Source organism: Triplophysa dalaica, chromosome 7 (genome assembly GCF_015846415.1).
Source record: "Triplophysa dalaica isolate WHDGS20190420 chromosome 7, ASM1584641v1, whole genome shotgun sequence".
Classification (NCBI taxonomy): domain Eukaryota; kingdom Metazoa; phylum Chordata; class Actinopteri; order Cypriniformes; family Nemacheilidae; genus Triplophysa; species Triplophysa dalaica.
Window position 1 is genome coordinate 5,627,243 of NC_079548.1, and position 23,405 is coordinate 5,650,647.

At 35.5% G+C, this 23,405-nt stretch overlaps 1 protein-coding gene and 1 long non-coding RNA gene across 2 annotated transcripts in view; one reads left to right on the plus strand and one right to left on the minus strand.

Moving 5' to 3' along the window:
• The first annotated feature begins 7,846 nt into the window (after positions 1–7,846).
• On the plus strand, positions 7,847–11,332 carry LOC130426589 (uncharacterized). Its single transcript, XR_008907199.1, has 4 exons — positions 7,847–7,936; positions 8,856–9,012; positions 9,098–9,184; positions 9,464–11,332. It is a non-coding gene; the product is annotated as an uncharacterized LOC130426589 (long non-coding RNA).
• Positions 11,333–13,225: 1,893 nt separating this feature from the next.
• The window catches only part of LOC130426567 (Fc receptor-like protein 3), a 34,959-nt gene continuing 24,779 nt past the window's right edge, over positions 13,226–23,405 (minus strand). The window contains exon 18 of the mRNA XM_056753414.1: positions 13,226–13,395. Within this exon, the coding sequence (XP_056609392.1) occupies positions 13,301–13,395 (95 nt within the window). The 3' untranslated portion in view covers positions 13,226–13,300. The remainder of the gene's footprint in view (positions 13,396–23,405) is intronic.

The window sequence follows — 23,405 nt, forward strand, 5'->3', positions numbered from 1 at the left end:
AGCTGAGCTCCCGCCCTCCTCCACACTTTTGAGGACGGGTCCGGTCCTGGAGTAGCCAGGTATTAATTCGGAGTATGAATACACATTAAGAAACTCATCAATTAACTTTTATCCTTTGAAAATAAATAAATATTTAGCCGGCAGCAGTACATTATGAAAGTAGCCCAAAAAACCTGCAACCTACGGCTCCATAATATTTCCCGCAACTGCATTTTCAAAATAATCCAATTGTGCGGGAACACTGCAACATTGTCAACACTGGCTGGAATACATTACACGACTTTTAACATCTGAACAGATTTTTTAAAAACTACAACACACACACTTGCAGACATTTCGAAAGTTTGCAAACAGGGCATCACACTAAATGATAAAATCTTCAGACTAATGGAGACGTTGTGCAACAAGTCCAGACTGAAAATCTGGTCAGAATCTTAGCAAAAGTCTTGTAGTGTATTCCAGTCTTAAATCAGAATAAAATTTACTTTGTTTTTTCTTTTTAAAAAATATTGATAAATATGAATAATTGAAGGAAAAACATTTCCCCTTTCTTTGCAATTCGGCACTAAAAGTGAATTTAAAAAATGGAAAATTGAGCAGAATACATTTATTTTGTATATTTTTCATGATTGTTATTCCCCCTTTAATTGAAAGCATTAATGTAGGCTTTATGAGAATGGATTTATGAATGAATTCTCTAATGATGGTCAATCTTGTGCTACACAATAGATCATTTTTATATTTCTCTGTTGAATATCCACTGTCTCAGATTATAAATATTCTATGTGATGTGATAAATGAAACAAAGTGACTCACCTTCAGTTTCTTCAGAGTCGATAGCTGAAATCAGCACTGTAAAGAAGAAAGAGAAAAAAACTTGTGACAGTTAAAACATGGAGCTGATACATAATAAAAAAAGTGATTTTATTTTACACACAGAGCTGAAGATCCTTTCTAAAACCACCATGTTGAGAGACATGAGCAGATAAATAATAGATTGTTGCTACAATGACAAAAATAATCAACAAGTTCTGCTGTTGTGTGACACTGCAGCCGCACAGATAGATGTCAGTATAAAGTCAAACATCATCATCAGCCAGGAAAACAAAAACATAAAACACAACAAAACAACTCATTTTCTTTTCCAGATTGTTGTCCAATCATCTGAATCTGAATGACTGAAGATTAATTCATCAGAATTTGAACCATTTAACGGTTTATGAAAAGATTACAGATTCTTGTGACACGAATACAAAAGTAACAGACTAGGTTTGGACCCCAGTGGGCATCTTTCCTTCCGGTCATAATGTCAGAGAATTTTGGCCATCAAATCTGAGCATTTTTAAAAGAAGAAAGTGTTAAATCATCAATATGACAGAAAATCTTCTTTAGGCCAACACATCTCATCACACTGGTATGAAACATCATTACACTAATAAACATGAATATTGTATTGATTCAATACTGTCATCACGTCTCATATTCACGTTGCTTTTTCATAATGTTGTTGGAATAAAATTATATATTTACCATTTCAGTCTGCACTTGTCAGTGTTTTTATCACTGTGTGAGTCTGTGTGTGCAGATGTGAACAGGAAGTGAAGTATAGATGCCCACACTCACTACACACTCACTACACACTCGCTACACACTCGCTAAATCCAACATGGCGACCATATGCAAGTAGTCAATTTTGAGAAAGCAGAAATAATCCATGAAATATGAAGGCAAATAGACTTGTCGAAAAATAGAAAAATGTGTGATGATAAAGAGGATTTGGTCATCAAAGGTTTATCTGGTTGTTTGTCTTGTTCACCATTTTTTCACCCCTGCACATCACTTGCTTGCACTTATACACCAGTTCTATTTGTAGTTTTGACTTCTGTATTTGTCTCTGAGGTCTGGCAGTATTTGTCTTGATTTGTGTCTTTTCACCACTGATCAGTCATAATGTCTATTTGTAGTTGATAGTGTATTTATTTGGTCATACTGTATGCAACAATGACTCCTCATATATCTGCACTCTTTCATTACGATGTGTGCAACTACACTTAAACCGCTAAACCCGCCAAACTAGTTATGAGACGTGAATTCTAGTTTTGAAAAAGAAAGAAAAACTCTTAAAACTCTTTTCTTCCTCTTTAGTTGATGTGTGATTTTTCTCATCTCACTTCTTTGAATTGTGCTGCATCTGCTGTTTAAGGATGTTTTACCCATAAAGGACACTGGCTGTTTTCTGTCATGTACACTTGTGGTTGTGGATCGCAGACATTCTAAACATGTATAAATCTGACAAATGTTTGATGGACAACATGAATGATGAAAAATACAAACATCATCAAACTGAAGTAACACACCAGCCTCCCTCATTCACCTACAACACAACAGATGCTTTTCTGACGCACACACCATCAGAACTAAGTGCCTGACCTTTACACTAAACTTAATTATAACATAAACAATATAAAACAAGTTTTGAACCTCAAACAGCCCTTTCAAGGGGTCTCAGAAAGTGAGGACCGGCCAAAATGTCCTTTTTTTACTCACATAGTCCTCACACCACTGGTCTAAAACTTAAATCAGTCCTCATAAAGATAGATGGACACGCACACTCACACACAAAAAAGTCTGAACACTTACTGATGTCTTTATCTCATATATTATAGATGCTTTATATAAATGTGACAGTAAGTGATGATCAGTGAAATACACAGAGAGAAGAAAATAATACTCACAGAGCACTAGAAGAAGAGACCTGAACTCCATACTGATCTACTGATGACACACTTCAACAAACACACTGTTAAACACTCAAACACTTCCTCTATTACATCATGAACCACATCAATGTGATTGGTTACAAATGAAACGTCAAACTGACACACATGAATTTCTACATCAATGTGAGATCGCAGTGTCAAATGGAGTAAATCATTCATTTGTCATTAACTGCACATAATAATGGTGATAGTAATAATATTTGTAAAGATTTGTGAACAACTGCTCTCTTTAACACACACAGGTTAATACAACAGAACCCAAATAAAACAAACCAAAACCTCAAAAACTCATCTCCATTCAATCAGGTGAAATACACGGATGGTGCTGAGTGTCAATGATATACATGAACCTGTGAAGATGAGCTATATCTGAAGATCAGAATAACAGTTTCTTCTAGAGTCAGTAAACAACAGATGAGAACATCACAGCAACCAGCTAAACACTTCCAGAAGTTTATTCATCACACATTCTGTGAATGAGTTCTGATGCTTTGATAATTTGTGTGGAGATGATGTCCTTCTGCAGATTTGTGTGAAATACTTAACAAAAAACACATTTCAGAAGTCACTGTTATTAGACTTTTAGAAAAATAGAAATTTAGGCTGCATTTAATATATAACTAAGAGCTAATGATACAGAAAAAGGACGTAAGAAAACACTGCTGTCTGTACGTCTATAAATATCAAACTGCTGCATCTTCAGTGTGAAGAGACGCTCACAACTAGAAGTTAACTCATCTCATCTGCACATCATCTGTGTTTCATGCTAAACTTTTGTGTTCTGACAAGAAACCTAAAAATACATCAGAACACTGGCTTTACAAAATAAAAACACATAATAAGTTTCATTTGCATAGCTCTTTTCCATCAGCTTTACAGAATTTACTCATTTATCTTTCAATAAAACTTAACATGTATTGTTTCTTAACATGGCAAGCATCAGTAAAACTATTTCTCATCTGAATAATTCTGAAACTCTATCCTCATGAAAGTAGATTTGAACCTGCAGCTTGTGAGATGATTGACAGCTGAAACCTTCGGCCTGTAGAAGAAAGATGAGCTATATTATTCCACACAAGAAAAAAGACAAACACATCGCATAGAGCTATATTAAAAGAGGAACCAAAACCCCCAAATAAACTCAAGACTTGACATGGGTAACCAGAAACCATCCACAAAACCATATCACTGACTTTTACACAAATGCATGAAGCGCTCAGTATTTGACGACCAGAATAAAAAAAAGTCACAGAAATGAGCAGGTAGAGCGGGTATGGTTGTAACAATTTTTGCTTCAGCATCTGTATCTCAAAGATTTTTCAAGCTGGAGGACTCAAAGGTTTTATGGGGGCAGTTGTGGCCTAGTGGTTAAAGAGTCGGTCTTGTAACCAGGGCCTAGTTTTTCAAAAGTAATCCAGTGGGATTTCGGATTGCAGATTGGATCAAATCTTGAAAATGGGTTTTTTAAAAATAAAAGAGGGATTCCAAACTAAGATCAGATCATGTAATCCGATTTTACATGTGATCTAGATCAAACCTGCCATTCGAGTTTTTCAAAACTTTAAACTCGGTTTGGGATCTATTTGATAAAAAAACAGGATTATCCTGATCCCATCAGAAGGATGGATCCAATTGTGATTTTTCGAACCAAATAACATCATAGAGGTTATTTTTAAGTGAATGATCACAAAATCAATGTTTACTGATGATATACAAATCATATAACGTTCCTCAACTACAAACCTGGATGGTGACAGCCATGAGTTGCTTCTGAAACGGGAAACAGAAAGAGCAAAAGTACAAATTGAACTGGGTAAAGAACAAATCATGCTTTCCCAACTGTAGCTGAAAAAACTGCAGACGGAGATACATCTCCTAAAGGCAGAGATGGAAAGAGGTGGTATCTGTCCTTAAAATTATTTTTGACTATTGGATAGTATTGTTTATGTTTTGTTATTTAACATTATAACAAAATAAGGAATGTAAAATGTTTCTGTTTATTACAGTATTTCTGTTTCTCACAATTAAAACAAACAAGGGCTATTTGTGGCAACCTGTATTTTGCCTAGCTGTTGTTCTTGTAGCAAGTAGGCTACACTGTTGGTTCCGTTTAAGGCTCTGGTAAACAGGATTTGGTAATCCTGAAATTTGGTTTTTGGATCACAGTGATCCAATTCAATGTTCCTTGAAAAACTGGCATAAAAGTTAAATGGATCAGCTGATCCTGGATAGCAAAACATGGGATTTCCAAATCCGGATCAATTTGATCCAGATAACATTCTTTGAAAAACTGGGCCCAGAAGATCACTGGTTCGATTCTCAGGGCCTGTATCAAATATACAGTATTTCTTCAAAAGGGTTTAGTGAATTATTCAGTGATACATCATTACACCTGTAGATGGCGCTCAGTGAGTATCTTTCAGAGTATCTTTGGTTAAATCTGTGATAAGGATTCCTTTAGTTTTTACCTCGTATACTGTTTTGGTCTTTTCTTGAGCACAACACCATGAGACATGAGGATTCACTGACCCCAGGGGCCACTGTCTTTTATGACACTTCAACTTCAATGTGCCCCAGACAACATTACCTCTAAGATTATTCAAGTTATTGTTGGTTTAACATCTAATGAATGTGGTGATTTTAGAAAATGTAGGTGTTATTTTTAAGAGATGAATGTGTTTCAACAGCCATGCGTTACGTTCCCCTCTCAGTCTAGGGGCGGCAGAGGGGTTGTAGCAAAGTTATAAATGAATAAGGAATAAAATCGAGACACACTTCTGTTCCTCTGTGCCAGAGTGAAAACACAACACTTAATTTAGAAGCAAAACAAAACGTTTTTATTTAGAAAACTTTATTAAACACAAAATAATTATAGGAAGCATCTCTTCAGGAGAAAATATAGCCTACATAACAAACAAAAGGGGGTATATAAGGTTTAAGATGAAAATAGATAAAATAAAATAAAGAAACAACATGGACTACTCGACATAGAACCACCATCACAAAACAAACAATATTTCAATCTGGATCAGAGGAGAAGTGTGTGCGCACAGCCAACTCCAAACTGCTTTAACTGTCACTCAGTCTCAGGCATTCTGTCACCAATGAGCTGCAGCTGTAGATGATAAACCTGTGAGCAGGTAGAGCGAGAGAAGTACAACAGAGAGAATGTGGGAGAAAAACAAGCCCAAAGGCAAACACATCACAATAATACATCATAAGACGTAAAACATGTTAAGTCTGAAGTTCATTCCTGTTTTATTCCATCTCAGGAACATTGATAAAATTAGATCTATGGTTTCAAAAAAGAAATGGAGATGCTTGTACACGCTCTTATTTCTTCATGATTGGACTAATAGTCCACTTCCTCCGCAAACTGACAAGAGCCAGAGCCCCAGCTCCCATCATCTGCACCTTTTACAGAAGCACCACCGAGAGTCTTCTGACTGGCTGCATCACTGTGTGGTATGTCGACTGTAATGCGTTCTGCCGCAAGACCCTTCAACACATAGTGAGAGCAGCTGAAAAGATCATTTGTGTCTGTCCCCCTCCAGGACATTTATGGAACCCGTCTCACCCACAAAGCCCTCTGTATTGCAGGTGATCCCACCCACCCGACACACAGCTTCTTCAGACTGCTTCCTTTAGGGAGGAGACCAGCAGACTAAAGGAGAGCTTCATCCACCAGGCAGTCAGGAAGCTAAACACCCTCTTGAGCCTGCCCCCCCTCCTCTCTCTTGCCCTATGAACAACTGAACTCTGACCTCATCTGAAGGTCCTTCCTCTCCCCAACCTGGTTTGCACTGGTCTGCCATTACCTATATTCACTTTTATTATATACCTGCTTGTAATAGTTGTATTTGACATATATGTATAAACTGTATTTTATATATATATATATTTATTCTGTGTTAGTGTTGTTTTTATGCACCATGGGCCTGATAGTTACACAATTTCAATCCTCTATATGTATGTACTGTACATGTAGCAGAATTGACAATAAAGCAGACTTTGACTTTGGACTACTGTAATGCTTTGTACACATTCTTGAACAAATCTTTGTTTGATTGGTTTCAAACTGTACAGAATGGAGCTGCTTTCTGGTCCAGCAGGAGGTCATATCTTACCCCTGTGTGTAAAGCACTTCTTTGGCTTCCTATTACTTTCAGTTACACATGGTCAAGCCCCTTCTTATATTCAGGATCTAGTGCAGGCCCATACACCTGGTCGTTCTTTGAGGTCTTCAGGTCAAGAACTATTAGTTATTCCCAGAACACGTCTTAAGACTAAAGGTGATCGTGCTTTCAGTGAGGTAGCTCAAGGGCTCTGGAATTCTCTTTCTTTAACGTTGAGAACTATGAGTACTGTGGAGTCTTTTAAAAACATCTTAAAACGCATCTCTTTGGTCAAGCTTTTAATGAGATTTACATTTAGTCATTTAGCAGACGCTTTTAACCAAAGTGACTTACAGAGAGTTCAGGGAGCAATGAGTGATATGTCAAACAGGAGCAATAATACAGTACACTGTAAAAAGTAATAACTGAATCTACTCAGTAAGCCTAGTTTCCTTAACTGATTTTGACAAATTTGTTGGTTTTACTTGATTATGCAGTGTTGTGTGAGCTTTTAGGTGAATGCAATAGTTAAACTAAACAACTTAAGTATACTGTACCTTAGAGCGTCAAGTGAGTTGTACTAAAGGTCTCACTTTTGCAAATATCATGGTGACAAAGATGTTATTAAAAACACTTGTTACACACACACACACACACACACACACGCGCGCGCGCGCACACACACAAAAGTTATACATTTAATAGTGAAAACAATGCTTGTTAATCTCTCTCTCTCTCTCTCTCTCTCTCTATCTATCTCCAAAAACTCAAACAAATGTGTATTCTGAATCTTCTCTTTTTTACAATCAAGAACCAAAACACCCAAATTATATGCTTATTGCAAGCCCATCGTAATCAATCTAATCGTAATAATATGTGTTGAATAGTTATAATAATGACCTAAACATATTTTTGTGTTGGCGGACTCTGTTCGTGTGCGCATGCGCAATAGCGAAAGTGCGTTCTCCGCAGTACAGTTTGCCAATTGAAGACAGAGACGAAAAACTTCACATCGTGTTTTGAAACTGTCAGAACAAATAGGTAAGCTTTTGACCTGCTTATAAGTCTATTTTTTAATCGGTCGTCATTATATTAACTCACGTTTTTTATGAGTATATATGAACAGGAAGTCTAACTTTAATTTCAGTAGTTTTCTTTCAGGCAAGGTTACTCTCTTACCGCCATTTATGACCAGTGCCTAACTAGCTAGGTTTAAAACGTCGATTTTTACCTAACATCTTTTAAGTACAGCTTGTTTAATCTGTCGTTAGTTTGTTTTCCACCATTATTATTATTATGTGAAAACCGCAAAGCTTTTCACTTGTTGTGCACGTGTCGTTCATGTGCAAAAGAACAGTGTGATGCTCGATTTACGATTTTTCCATTAACAAACCATTAAATTACGCATTTCTTCGGAAGAGTTAAAATCATGGGGTGGAAATGCAAATTCTGCTTGTTTTCGTGTGAAAAGAGGGCTCAGCTGTTGAAACATTACAGATTAAAACATGGAGGCTACACTAGAACTACTCCAATCCCATGTCTCCACACAGATTGTCTGTGCTCATTTAAATCATTTAATTCAATGATCGTGCATTTTTACGAAAAATCATTCACATCAGGTGTAAGGTAGCCAAGCACGTCCATGTGATGACCCCCCTTTGATATTTCTCTGCCTAATGTGCAGTTTTGAGGAGCCCAGCACAGAATCAATTTTTTTGTCTCATTTAAGGCATCATCTCAAAAATCATGAAATGGTGCCGTGTCCCTATAAAAAGTGCCCTTTCAGAGCAATGTCTACTCTACATTTAATGTCCATAAATGTAGAGAGCATAGAACACCTGATCAGAGGCAGTTGAAGTCTGACATTCTTTTCCATGTTAGTCCCTGTTTAGATAATGTGATGTTTAATCCAAACTTGCACATTTCGGTGAAAAGCGATTGCTTAATTTAAATTTTTTAGGTTCTGGCGGAGTTCAGCCGTATATCTGGCAAAAACCTGCAAAGGGAATTCTTTTAAGAACTTGACTATTTCCTTCAATATCTTCCTTGATATCTTCAAGGCCAAAGGGGGATACGGCTGTAAACTCAAGAAGATTCCACAACAGGTTGACAATAATGTAAGCTCCACAGTCATATCCCAGTTCTTTGGTTTTGCAGGTGTTATGTTAATGCTATTAAACTTTACTTTGAATCATTTTCCAGAAGTCTGACACCAATGAAAGGCGAACTGCTGTTTCTTCATGGCCTCCCACTCCTCCTCGGAGAGGATCCCATTGATTTTTACAATACGTAAGTAGTTTTGTTAATAAACAATAATTTTTTTTAGATATGGCATGAAGAAAAGGAAAACATTTAAAAAGGAGACTATTGAAAAGATGGAATGAGGCTGGAAATTAAGACCGAAGAATAAAGTCACAACTGATGTGAAAGAAAGAAGTCAAAAGAAGGCAAGAAAGTAAAATATATGTAAGGCAATAAGGAACAAAACAATTTATGTCGGAAAGCAACCATTTGTTATTTTAAAATGTGTAAAGTTAATTGACTTTATTTTTGTTATGGTGTTTTTAGGACAGAGATGATGAAGAAGGGTTGTCCAGCATTTCAATCGGCATTTTGTGTCAGTGATCCTTGAGGACTGTGAATCCATACTGTACTCACTAAACCTTATTTTGGAAGGTAAACATTGTAATGGATAACCTGGGAAATCTTCCCAAAGCCATGTGCATCCTCTTTGGGCTCATTTATGCCCTGAATTTAGAGTATCCCCCAGTACTGAAGAACACTTTAGATTTCATCCAAAGGGTGCTTTTGTCACTTGGCCACAAGTCTCAAAACTCTTCTACTGCAGTTATGTAACTGCCATGACAGAGCATTTTCATTGTTCATGATTAACCACTTTAAGTTACAAAAATGGTAGAGCACAACTGAAAATGTATTTTATTTCCTGTTGGAAAACGTACTTAAAAGGACAGTTCACCCACATATTTAAATTCTTATATAATTTTCTCACCCTCAGACTAGGGGTGTGCGATATGCCGATATTAGATCGCGAACGATTAAAATGACTGCACGATCCACTTTTTCGGGAAAATCATTAAATCGTCCTATATAGTAGTGTTCTATAAAATTCGTCAACATACTTGCGATAGATTGCGCCATGTTAACAAGCTTGTATATGTTGCTTGTGAATTCAGTAAGATTAAGTGACGCGGTCAGTGAAGATGGAGGGAAACACGGAGGACTTGGTCCCTAAAAAAAATTCTACATCAGTAATATTGAAATGGTTTGGGTTTTCCCCAACTGACACGGCCCAAACAACAGTTATTTGCAAATGTGGCAATGATAAGATTCGAGCGTCGTAAGGCAACACAACGAACCTTTTTAACCACCTCAAAATAAAGGGACTGAAAGAGTATGCCGACAATCAAATTATAAAGGGATCCCAAGCGAGTAAATCAGGTACAACCAAGCATACGGAAACTAAAAGGCTTAAACAACGACTTTAGCGAAAGAACCATTTGAGAAAAAAAAACACGTATCAGTATGACAGAATGAACAAGCGCTGGAAAGATGTCACTGACGCGGTCGCATTTTACCTGGCCAAAGACATGATTCCCATAAAGACTGTGGAAAATGAGGGCTTTAAAAAACTGCTCAAAGTCGTGGATCCACGTTACGAAATTTTTTTTCTAGATCGCCCACCCCTACCTCAGACTGTTCCAAACCTAGGTAAATTAATTTGTTCTGCTAAACACAAAATAATATATTTGGAAGATTGTCAGAAACTGAGCAGATCTCATCCCGACTCCTATAGTGTTTATTATTTCCCTACTATGACAGTAAATGGGGGATGCGATTTGTTTTGTAATTGACATTCTTCCAAATACCTTTCTCTGTGTTCATCAGAACAAAGAAATTAATACAGGTTTGGAACAATCTGAGGGTGAGTAAATGATGACAGAATTTGCATTGGTAAGTGAGCTTTCACTTTAATGTTAATGTTAAACATGCTTAATGTTTAGTGGTTGGTTTTAGTAACATTTTAGATGTTTTTTGATGTTTGATAAAGAGAACAAAAAATGTGTTCTTTACTAAAATACTTAGTCTTCAATGTGCCTCAGTACTTCATTTTACCTCTGTGAAAAGGGGACAGCGATATTTTTCTTTCTAAAGTGTACTGGAAAATGTACTTTGTTTCTTGTTTCGAACTTGACAGTTTGATTAATGTGAAGTGTTTTTTTTAAATAAGACAAGATATATTTTTGTTAGACAAGACAAGAAAATAAACTGTACTTAATTAGTTTACAGAGTAGTCTACTTTGTTTCCAAATTTGCATTATACCTCTTTATAAAAAAGTTACATTTGTGAAAAGGGTAGACTGTTCTATTTTGCAATGGAGTACAGTATGTGCATTTTTGGTAAAATCATGTCAAGTCTCAAGTATGCACTTGAATAACTATTGTTTTATTCAAATAAATGACCCTGTTTTTGTACCAACAATCTATTCTCTGTCTTTGTTTTAACAACTTAGTGTTTTGAGTACAATTTGCTTGAGAAATTTAAGGTAATCACTTTCCACACATTTTTCTAGTAATGTGAACTAGCAGACATGTTGAATTAACTTTTTTATTTGAGTTATCTCTACTAAGCCTAACTCAAAGATTTAAGTCAACTGAACTTTTTATTCTGAGTTGTAATTACTTAGGTTTTCATGTAGCTTTTGCAAATAAATAAGTTAACTCTACAAAGTTGTTGTAGCTTCTCCAACTCAGAAATGATGAATGAATTTACTTGGAAATTCTGAGGTAATCACTTTCCACAGGTTTTCTAAGTAAACTCAACTTATTACTTTTTACAGTGTAGGTGCTAATACAAAATTACTAGTTTCAACAAAATCTTGTTGAGATAAAGAGAGAGGATTAGTTTTGTTTTCATTTGTCTCTCAAGTGTTCACAGAAGAGATGGGTTATAAGTAGTTTTTTAATGTTGTGAAAGATGTGGTTGACCAGACCGAGTGAGGAAGAAGCTCCACCAGATTTTGCCATATGGCAAATATTTTGTTGACCTAAGAACAACTTTTTAAAATAAAACCTTAACCCACACCAAACCGAACCATAACTTACCCCTAAAATCAGAGGGAATGATAAGTGGAAAACAATGGTCTAGAAGCACATAATCCTGTTTGGAAGATTAAACTTAAAATAAACTGTAAAGTTATTTCTGAAATCTGATTGGTTGATTTAAATGTTGTCACAGGGTCAACATGATTTTGTCCTTAGGATATCAAAAACTTGGCAAAAACAGGAAAGCCAAGTAAGAATGTTCCAACAGGAAGGAATTGTGAAGGAGAATGAACGGAAAAGTGATTTAAGCAGTAAGAACCAAGAATCAGAACTGAACGTTTTATAATCAAATATAGATTGATATCTACGCACCATTTTTAAATGACTGAGAAAGAAGAACGAGAGGATCTAAATGCTAATCTTTTTAATAAAACCAAAACACCCGAACAATGAAAACAGAATCACTGATACAGCTTAACAATATAAAGACAAAGAACAACAACAACAAAGACCTCAAACACAAGTAATACAAAAATGGTAACAGTGTCCAGGTTATATACAACACTCTCTGTGGGAGTCACTAAAGATGATTTTTGAGGACGTCGCTAAACGCTTCTCCAACATTAATACAAAATTAACTTTATCAACTGAATATATGAGATATTGCTCAACATATAAGATATTCAGCTGATAAACAGTTAAGACACAGGAACTGATTCCTCTGCCCAAATGTGTGCCTGAAAAACATTTGTCTTTAAGCTCATCATTATACACTATATGAGATTAAAATATGAGACATCTTGTGATCATATACAAAAGCAGAACAGCTGTATTAAAACACTCCACACTTAAATATAAAACTGTATTAAAACATAAATGCAATGTACAATCAGCTCCAAATCAATGCACATGTTATAATGTCACACAGGCTTTTGCTTTTAGAGAATTAAAGATTCTCACATGAAGGGCTGCAAATGAAGAGTTTGTTTCCAAAATGAGATATCATGTTTTTATCACGTTATCATGCTTTTATTGTGTTTTATTGTGTTAGTGAGCTGTATGTTTTGAGTTGTTAGGGCTTAAATCAAAACAGAACAACTGCAGTTTGATATTAATTGGAATGAACAATACATCTCATTTTGTAAATAAACTTTTCAAATATTAAGTGTTAAATGTTTTGCCATCTCAGGTTAAATGCTGAATTCACAAAAGTGATAAAACTCTTTTCTTTATCTCTTAAAACTAAACTCATTCTGACACTTAACATCTAATTTTAAAGCAAAACATTGAAAGATTTGTTAGATTCGGCCGATAATGAAATCTAAAACAAGGGTCTTATCATTATTTATTCCATGTTTGTATGTTTCTTGTTTTTTCTCCTCTGGTGTTATATTTAATCTGAGCATATGTCACATCACTATATCCATAAACAACATCTGAAAGACAAATTAATGAAAAATATCAAATTATGTTTCATACATTTGCTGTTGGTAAACCCAAGATTAGAAACGTCCTGACATTCCCAGATCCCATTGTAAGTGCATTTTAAATACCTCTAATGATCATGAAGTTTTTCTCTACCTTTCTTCTCTTTCTTTTTCTTCACTTCTTTCTTAGGCTTCAGTTCAATCTCAGCATAGGTGAGACCAGCTTCTGCACTTACATTGTCTACAACAAAAGAATAAAGACACGATTAAGATTTATTCCAGCAGTTTGTCATTTTACATTTTACTGGGGCCGCTCATAGTCACTGCTAAAGAAACATGATTTCACCATTAAAACCTTTAAAACTGTTTCACTGTAATGAGATGAAACACATTAAATGACATCATAATGTTACCTGTGCTTGTGTTTTTATTATCTGCTGCATTAACTGAGTCATAAATATGAGCATCTCCTGTTCAAAGAGTAAGAGACCATTTGTCAAAGCTTTACATCTTATAAATGTAACTTTTTAAAGTAATAATGTTTATTATTGTTTCAATTGTTTAAAAGATTTGTGTCACTGACCATAAGTTGATGATGACTGAACAGACTGCAGTGGAGTGTATCCGTCTTCATTGTGTTTCTGATCTGATGTCTGACTGATGTTCTGCTGTGGACTGACACCAGAGGGAGACTCAGACACTTTACCTACACAAACACATTAGAAGAAACATATAATTGTAAAAACACTGTTTGTGTCAAACATGTATTCAAAATACACAGAACTTCCTCAAATCAAAAGTAAAGTATGAATTTGACAACAATATGGCGAAGATTGTGCTATAAAAAAATCAGTATCTGACACTTTTCCTTGGTATGTCTGTGCAATATGACACGTCACATACATCACATTGAATTTTATGAGCATAGAAGATTTGAACCTTTTTTGTTTCTGTAACACCACAGTAGAACCAAGACAATGATCAAAAACATGAAGCTCAATCCAACAGCCACTCCGACTAACAGACCACGAGGTGAAGAGACTGAGAATGGACAGAGATATTCTTATACAACCAGAACATTTGTAAGTTATGCAGAAATATTTTCTTTTTATACTTGTACAGGACAGTATCACCTGTGACTGAGATCCAGCTCTTTGGAGACTCTCCTCTCTCTGGGTGTTTACAGTAGTAGAAACCCTCATGTGACTTTGAGACTGTAGAGATGATCATCATGTCTCCTGTAGTCTGATTCTGCACCACTGATCCATCTTTATAGAATTCAGCTCTGAGGTTTGATGGGTTTTTATCTCGATATAAACAGTGAAGAGTCAGAGAATCTCCTTCAGTCACAGGATGAACAGGACTGTCCAGAATCACATCGACATCTACACAACAGAGGAACAAATGTAATGTAGTGTAATATAAGTGATATTTTGTGTTAAGATAATAAATACAGAATTATAAACTCACTGTGTATTGAGATATTAACAGGATGAAGTTTGTGTCCAGATTCAGACTCACACCAGTACACTCCAGTGTCAGATGTGATGAGAGATCTGATTGTACATGTAGATTCTGTTCCTGTAGATCTGACTGATGATGATGAACAAGTTTCCAGTCTGTTTGTGTATCTTCTCACTGTCCATCCAGTAGAGTTCCTGTGATCCTCACAGCTCAGAGAGAGAGATTCAGATGAGAAGTGTTGAGTTCTGTTGGGTCTGATGATCAGAGACACTGAAGAAGAAACACCTGAGAAGAAAAACACAGCTTATAGATGAATGAAGAAATGAATGATATAAGAGCTTGTTGTTGTTTAGCTGTGTGTGTTGAAGTCACCAGTGATCCACAGTGGTTGTGTGCTGCTGTTGTGTGTGTGATAGACTGGATCTCCTCTCTCTGCTCCGCACATATAAACTCCTGTGTGCTTCAGAGCAGCAGAACTCACAGTGTAGTTTCCTTTAGATCCTCCACTGCTGTCTGACACCAGATCATAACCTGTCAAGGGAAATGTGCTATACATTAAGATTTAAAGATGGAATATTAAAAAGAGAAAATAAACTGAGAGTGTATTACCTGAGAAGAGATTGTGTTCAGTGAACCAGCTGAATGTCCAGCCTGTAGAGGATCTGTTAACCTCACACATCAGAGTCACTGAATCTCCTTCAGTCAGCCACTGCTGTGGAGAAACTCTTAAAAGTGTCTTGGGTTTATCTGAAAGTGAGAAATCTCTCATGAATAACATGTTACACTTCAGCTCTTCACACTAATAATGATGAACAAACATATAAACTCACATGATGATACAGTCAGTGTAACAGCTTCACTCTTCTCAGAGTTTTGTCCATTTAAACTCTTTCCTCTACATGTGTAGTGACCGCTGTCACTGTGATCAACTCTGATTTTACACACTTGTGTTTCACAGTTGAAGTTTCTTTTCGTGTTATAAGGCTTTACAGTCCAGCTGTATGTCCACTCAGTGTCTTGTTTAGTCTGTATGTCACATCTCAGAGTGACAGTTTCTCCTGAGAACAGCTGTTTGTCAGGCTCAACGCTCAAAACTGCTTTAGGACTCTCTGTACAAACACAACATATAATATCATTTATTTATTTGTATAAATCAGATCAAATGTTCAGAAATACAGCATGTGTTTGCATGTGTTTTGTAGAATATTTTAACATCTAACAGAATATTTCTCCTTTTGTGTTACATTGATGACAGAAAGTTTGAAACAGCGTAAGAGGACATCAAATAATGACAGAAAATGTATTCATGGAGTTAAGACAGTACAACCCACAGAACAGATTAAATATCTACCTGACTGAGGTCCATGACATCTCAAAATCTCACCTGTAACATTGATCCACAGAACATCACTGTAGTCTGTGTAATAGACTGGATTCCCTCTTCCAGCTCTACACCAGTACTGACCTCCATCTGAAACTCTAACATTGGACATTGTGTAGGTGTTTGTATCTGTTGTCGTCTTCTCAGTGTTCTGTGTGTGTTGATACCAGTTAAACTTCCATCCAGTGAACTGATTCATGAGACACGTCAGAGTCACTGTGTTTCCCGTCAGTACAGATCCTTCAGTATCTGATGTGAGTTCAGCTTTTGGTTTTGATCCTGCAGGAGAATAAAACACATTCAGATGCTGAAGAGTCTCAGAGTTCATCTGATTCACTGGCATCCTTAATGTATGACTTCCTATCTTTAGTTGAACACAGACAAAAATGATATAAAAATTAAATGATACTAAAATGATAACCCTGAATGGAACTGTATTGGTACAAACACAAAATAATCTAAATGAATTATTAAATAGAATGAAAATTTAGTTGTACGAAGGAATTTATCTAATTTTGTCTGAAATTAAATTGATTAACAAAGCTACACAAAGATAACTTCATAAGTGCTGTTCACTTCAGGGGACTGAAAAACTACAGGAAACCCTGAAATATACATATTTAAAATGACGACATTTTAGGGTAAATTGGTACATTTCTGTTTAACAGAAGAAAATAAATCATCTGGTATAGCATGCTGGTGAGTAAATCATGAAATAAAATGTAATATGTTTTTGAGTAAATCACATTTTTTATCAAAAGTCTCTGTAATTCTGGAGCTGTATGTCATTCTCTGTCACATCACTGATTTTGATCTCATGTGTTGCAGGTTGAAAGGGTTTTATATACTTTTATCATCTTATTACTGCAAAGAAACTACATTCATTTATTAAAGTACAGGACTCTGGATTTCATCTTTCAACACAAGAATTCTACAAGTTCAAGTTACAAATGGCTTTGAAAATATTAAAGATCAATATTGTCCATCTCAACACATTTGTCGTTTTCATAATTGTCTCTTGTTTTATGTGTGTTGATTTATTGTGCATGTTTTTTTTTTGACTATCTTTCTCAAACAAGCTTTTAATATCTAGAAACTAATCTTGGCACATATAAGATGAAATGAATCTATCATATACAAACAAATTAATCTATAAATACACAACAAATGTTGTTACGGTCATTGTAGCTCTGGGTAAATATGGTTAAAGAACTCTTTTACCTTAGACTGATTATATCCATAAATCTGAATTATTAATGCAAATGAAACCATATATTTCTGGTCCTCCTAAAACACTGATACAACATGATGACTGACATGATGTTTCTTTAACAAACACATGAGATGATATTAAACTCACCGATCACAATGAGATGAACAGTAGAGCTTCTCTGTGAAGTTTGTGGTCGTCCACGTAGCTCTCCTCTACACCAGTACTGACTCTGATCAGATTGAGTAACTGAACTGATAGTGAGAGTGTTTGTGTTTACAGTGTAAGGATGAGTATAAGAAACTTCAGTTCTGTCTTTATACCACAGATATCTCCAGTCTAATGATCTGTATTGTTCTATCTCACACTTCAGAGTGACTGTCTCTCCAGTGAACACAGATGTGTCTGGTGTTACTCTCACTGTAGCTCTGGGTAAAGCTGTAAAGATAATGTGATATTTACTCATAGGGCTTTAATACACACAACAATCTTATGATGAAATGAAACATTCCAGTCCTGGAATCTGATTGGTCAAAAGCAACAGTATTTTAATAAATATTTGTGTTTCTTATATTGTAATTATGAGGTAAGAGTTTTTTTATTAAAGCTCCAGTGCTTTATTTGTCCCCCTGTCTGTTAAAATTCTTTAAAAACATAAAAAATTGCCATGGCGTCAAGATTTTTTATTTCAATATATTCCATTCCATTACATTTTCTACCGCTTTATCCGAACTACCTCGGGTTACGGGGAGCCTGTGCCTATCTCAGGAGTCATCGGGCATCAAGGCAGGATACACCCTGGATGGAGTGCCAACCCATCCACACACTCACTCATTCACTCACGCACTCACATATTTCAATACATAATAATATAAATGAAAACTAGAGTACTTTGATTTGATTTGCGGTTTTATATTATTAACTTCTATGTTCTTCTTCCCAGTGTGACAGTAATGATTTTAATATATGAATAGAGAACACTACTGTACATTTCATTTTTCTACACAGAATGACGCCTTTCTCTTTTCAATTAAAAAAATACAAATAGCTGTTGAGATAAATATAAATCCAACACTGTTCATCACCACACGTGTGTTTTTCACAACTGTCTGTTATTTTGTGTTTGGTGAATGTGTTGTGTGTGTTTGTTTACGTATTATTTTCCCTCCTAAAAAGATTATAATTTCAAGAAACTAACCTGATAAACTAAAGTTTATAATGAATAAAATATTTCATAATGAGCAAAATATGACTGTATACAGATAAACACTCTCACCTGATACTGTCAGTGTAACTGCAACACTGGTCTGTGAGGGTCCTCTGATCTCTGTTCCTCTACAGGTGTATTGACCTGCGTGAGACTCACTAACAGAACTGATTGTGTATTTCTGTTGATAACTGTAAGTGTAATAGTTTGAATCTTTATACCAGGTGTATAGCCAGTTAGTGACTCCTCCTCCACTGATGACACATGTGAGAGTGACAGTTTCTCCTCTGAATAATCGTCCATCAGGCCAAACAGACACTTGAGGTTTCGGTCTTTCTGTACAATGACAAACAATTCAAACTGTAAATACTGTCAAATAATGTCCTGCTGTATCTACTGCACATCTGTGGATTTCAGTCTGGTGATGATGGGGGTATGTAACTACTTTTTATTTGAAAGGCTTCATTTAAACTGAGATATTTCTGACAGATACAGAATTATCATGTCAACTTTCTAGTCTAAAAACAACATAATACAAGTCTCAATGATCAATAAATGGTCCAATCAAAGTAAGTGTGAAATACATACAGTTCAAGTATATTGCAGTCACTGAGTGTGGACTTTATGTTCTACATACGTAGATAACTGGAATACATTCTATGTCACAACCTTATACAATAATCCCAAATCACTGTATTTAAAATAAAGGGCTTATTATTAAGAACGGTCGTACTTGATTTCTGGAATTTCTGGAGAAAAAAGTGGATCATTAAAAACTGGACTCTGCACGATATTATAATGATTTAACAAATCATGCTGTAAATACATTACCGCCTTTGTCGACAAACTTTGCTTAGTTCATCTACTGACAATTATTAATGAATAAATGATTCAATTAAAATTAAATGATTTGAGAATTTTGTACAATGTTAAATGTGTAGCACAATTTTAATAGAAACATATTCCATATATTATTGTACAAAATGTGCCATATAAAAACAGTGGTGTGAAAAAGCATTTGCCCCCTTCCGGATTCTTTTTTTTTTTTGCATATTTGTCATGCTTAAATGATTCAGATCATCAAACAAGTTTTTATATTACTCAAAGAAAACCAGAGTAAATACAAAATGCAGTTTTTAAATGATGGTTTTATTTATTAAGGGAAAAAACAATGCTAACATGATAAATCATGAATTAACGGTGATGAATTGAATAACTGAGTTAAATTTCACTAGCCACACTCAAGCCTTATTACTGCCAGACCTCATGAATCAATAAATGTATTTTATATTTTAAAAAATCTATATTTTTGGGCAAATATTCTGTGGGCTTATGAGACAAAGGTTGAACTTTTTGGAAGGTGTGCGTCCCGTTACATCTGGCGTAAAACTAACACAGTTTTAATATAAAGAACATCATACATGGTGGAGGTGGTGTGATGGTCTGACGGTGCTTTGCAGCTTCAGGAACTGGACGACTCTCCGTAATTGATGGAACCATGAATTCTGCGCTCTACCAGAAAATCCTAACAGAGAATGTCCGGCCATCTCAAGTTTGAACTCACTCGGGTTATTTAGCAGGACAATGATCCAAAACACACCAGCAATTCCTCCTCTGAATGGCTAAAAATATCAAAACAAAGGTTTTGGAGTTGCCTAGTCAAAGTCCAGACTTATATCCAATGGAAATGCTGTGACATGATCTTAAAAAGGCTGTTCATGCTGGAAGACCCTCCAATGTGGCTGAATTAAAACAATTCTGTAAAGAACAGCGGGCCAAAATTCCTCCACAGTGATGTGAAAGACTCATTGTGAGATATCAATAACGCTGGATTGCAGTTGTTGCCGCCAAGGGTGACACAACTAGTTATTAGGTTTAGGGGCAATTACTTTTTCACATATGCTCAGAAATGTTCGGATAGATTTTTCCCTTAATAAATAAAACCATCATTTAAAAACTGCATTTTATAAAATAAATATATAAATATCTGACAATATAAAACCACTAAGAATCATTTAAGAAACACCTGATTTCCCTGATATATGGAATTTTATTGGATAGTATTTTGCAGATAATAATGTTGAACATGCTCACCTGATACTGTCAGTGTAACTACATCACTGGTGTCTGAAGATCGTGATCCATCGGCCTCTGTTCCTCTACAGGTGTATTGACCTGTGTGATAGATTCTAACAGAACTGATTGTGTATTTCTGTTGTTTATTCTGCTGGATGACTAAATCATCTTTATTCCAGATGTACTTCCAGCTAGTTACTGAAGTTTTCCCATTGATGTCACATGTGAGAGTGACAGTTTGTCCTCCAAATACACGTTTACCAGGCTGTACAGACACTTGAGCTTTTGGTCTTTCTGTACAATGACAAACAATTCACACTAAAATTAAAGTCAAATTATGTCTGTGATATTCTATATGAACACAGATTGACAGATAATAAAACTGAAACAAACAATTTACAATGTAAATACTGTTAAATAATGTAAAAACACTCACCCTCTACTGTCACTCTTTTAGGTTCACTATATGGTGTGAGATACGAGGGGTTTCCTCTTCTGGCTCTGCACTTATATTCTCCTCCATCAGAGACTCGCACAGAGATGATTGTTTTAGTTCTTGAAGCTTCAATGGATTCATGCTGTGATGGTGTGATAAAGATAAACTCCCATCCAGTGGACTGATGCACCTCACAGGTCAGAGTAACTGAGTCTCCAGTGAATACAGAACTCTGAGGCTTCACAGTCAGAGATGGTTTTATATCTGTTTATATAAGATTATTGAGAATTGTGAACATATTCCGACAAGTTTGTGTTGCTCTAACACTAAACGTCATTAATGTATTTGATTTCATAGACAATATTTTTTAAATACTTTCGGAAACCTGAATATAAATGATTGATGTAATCTGCTAAACTTGATGTGTTTGTGTGATTTTAAATAAATAAACTTGCATTTTACATTCTTGGTGATACATTACAGTTACTCCACACAGATAAATATCACTATAGCCAAAAAAGGCCTTTTACAATCTTACAAATGGAATTAACTGTGCTTGTAAGTTTTTAATTCCTACTGTACTAAGGCCGTGCAGAGACATTTAAAGAGGTAGATGCTCAAAGTATTAAAGGGACACATGGAACAAGGCTTTAAATAGGGCTCTGCTACTGTATATAGTGATGAATTATTTGCTGATACGTGTATCAATATGGATGATTCTGTATGCAGTATTGATACAGCAGCAAATGCCATGATGACAAAAACATTCCAATGTTTAAAAGTTCAAAAATATTTTATTTCAGACTATTAATACATCTTGGATAAGAAACTAAAGTGAATTAAACCTTAAAGGGATAGTAAACCCAAAAATAAAAAGATCTGTCATCACTTACTCACCCTCAGATTATTCTAAACCTGTATAAATGTTTTTGTTCTGTTCAACACATATTTGGAAGAATGTCAGTAACCAAACATCTCATCCCCCATTTACTGCCATAGTAGGGAAAATAAATATCATGTGAGTCAATGGGGGATGAGATCTGTTTGGTTACTGACATTCTTCCTTTGTGATTAGCAGAACAGAGAAATGTATTCATGTTTGAAACAATCTGAGGGTAAATCATGAATCATTTTTTATTTTTGGGTAAACTATCTCTTTAAGGTTTCTTCTCTGTTCAGAACAACAGCTGTTATAGTAAACTTTGTAGGACAAAATAAACATATCCACTGTATCATAACATATTGTATGTAAGATTGTTGGTGATATGTTTTAAAACACAGTGGACTGACATAACTAGGAGCAGCTGATGTTGGGGCTGATGGGGATGTTGCTGCTGCAGCTGCTGTCTTTACTGTTGTAGAAAATATAGTTTTGTCATATTAAAAAAATAATTCTGTTCTAACCCTCTTCTGAATTTATTCACTTTTTTTATGATAATGTAAACATTTCAAAGTATAATTCGGAGAAAGAGGAATCAGAAGATGCCTGTTTAACCAGTATTTTGATAACTGTTTTGAAGGCACTCTATCGTAAATACTGTTATAATTATACTTCCAAAGTATTAAAAGTTTTAGTCAAATAACAAAGACCAGACACCTCGACGCCTGTGAAACTTTTCTCCCCCTAACAGCAAAGATTGATTCAAGAAGTGAACAAGCACCTTTTTTTATATATTGCTGTGTGTAACGTTAGATGTAACATCAGCTGCAGCTTACGTCAATTCAGGGCAGACTAAACACACAAAAGCTGTGCATGCTCTCATCTCTGTGTTCTTGTAAAATACTAATACTTAAATAATACAAATAATAAGTAAAAAAGCCCATCGCTCTGCTGAAAGCCACAGCTGAGAACTGGAAAATGCGCTAAACTATTGAAGGCGTCTAGCAGTTAGATTGGGCCGGCCTTCACAAAAGGGCCTCCAATTACAAAAAACCCCTACACCCTCCGCCCCCCCCCCCTGCGTTTGCCTGTCAGAGTGGCTTGTGCACTTTAGATGTGTGTCGCTCACACAAAACTTCTCTAACAGTGTGCATGTACTGAACTGAGTTCTCTTTCACATCACTTGCATTTGAATAATTAAATGTGCAAGGTTTAAATACACATGTAAATGATAAACTTTTATTTGCTGTCCTGACTATCATTAAAACTGGCCCCAGATCATCTATGAGTTATTATTGTCAAAGCCCATATAATGATAAACACACTCACCTGGAGCTTTCGTTGTATCTGAATCACTGATGGTTG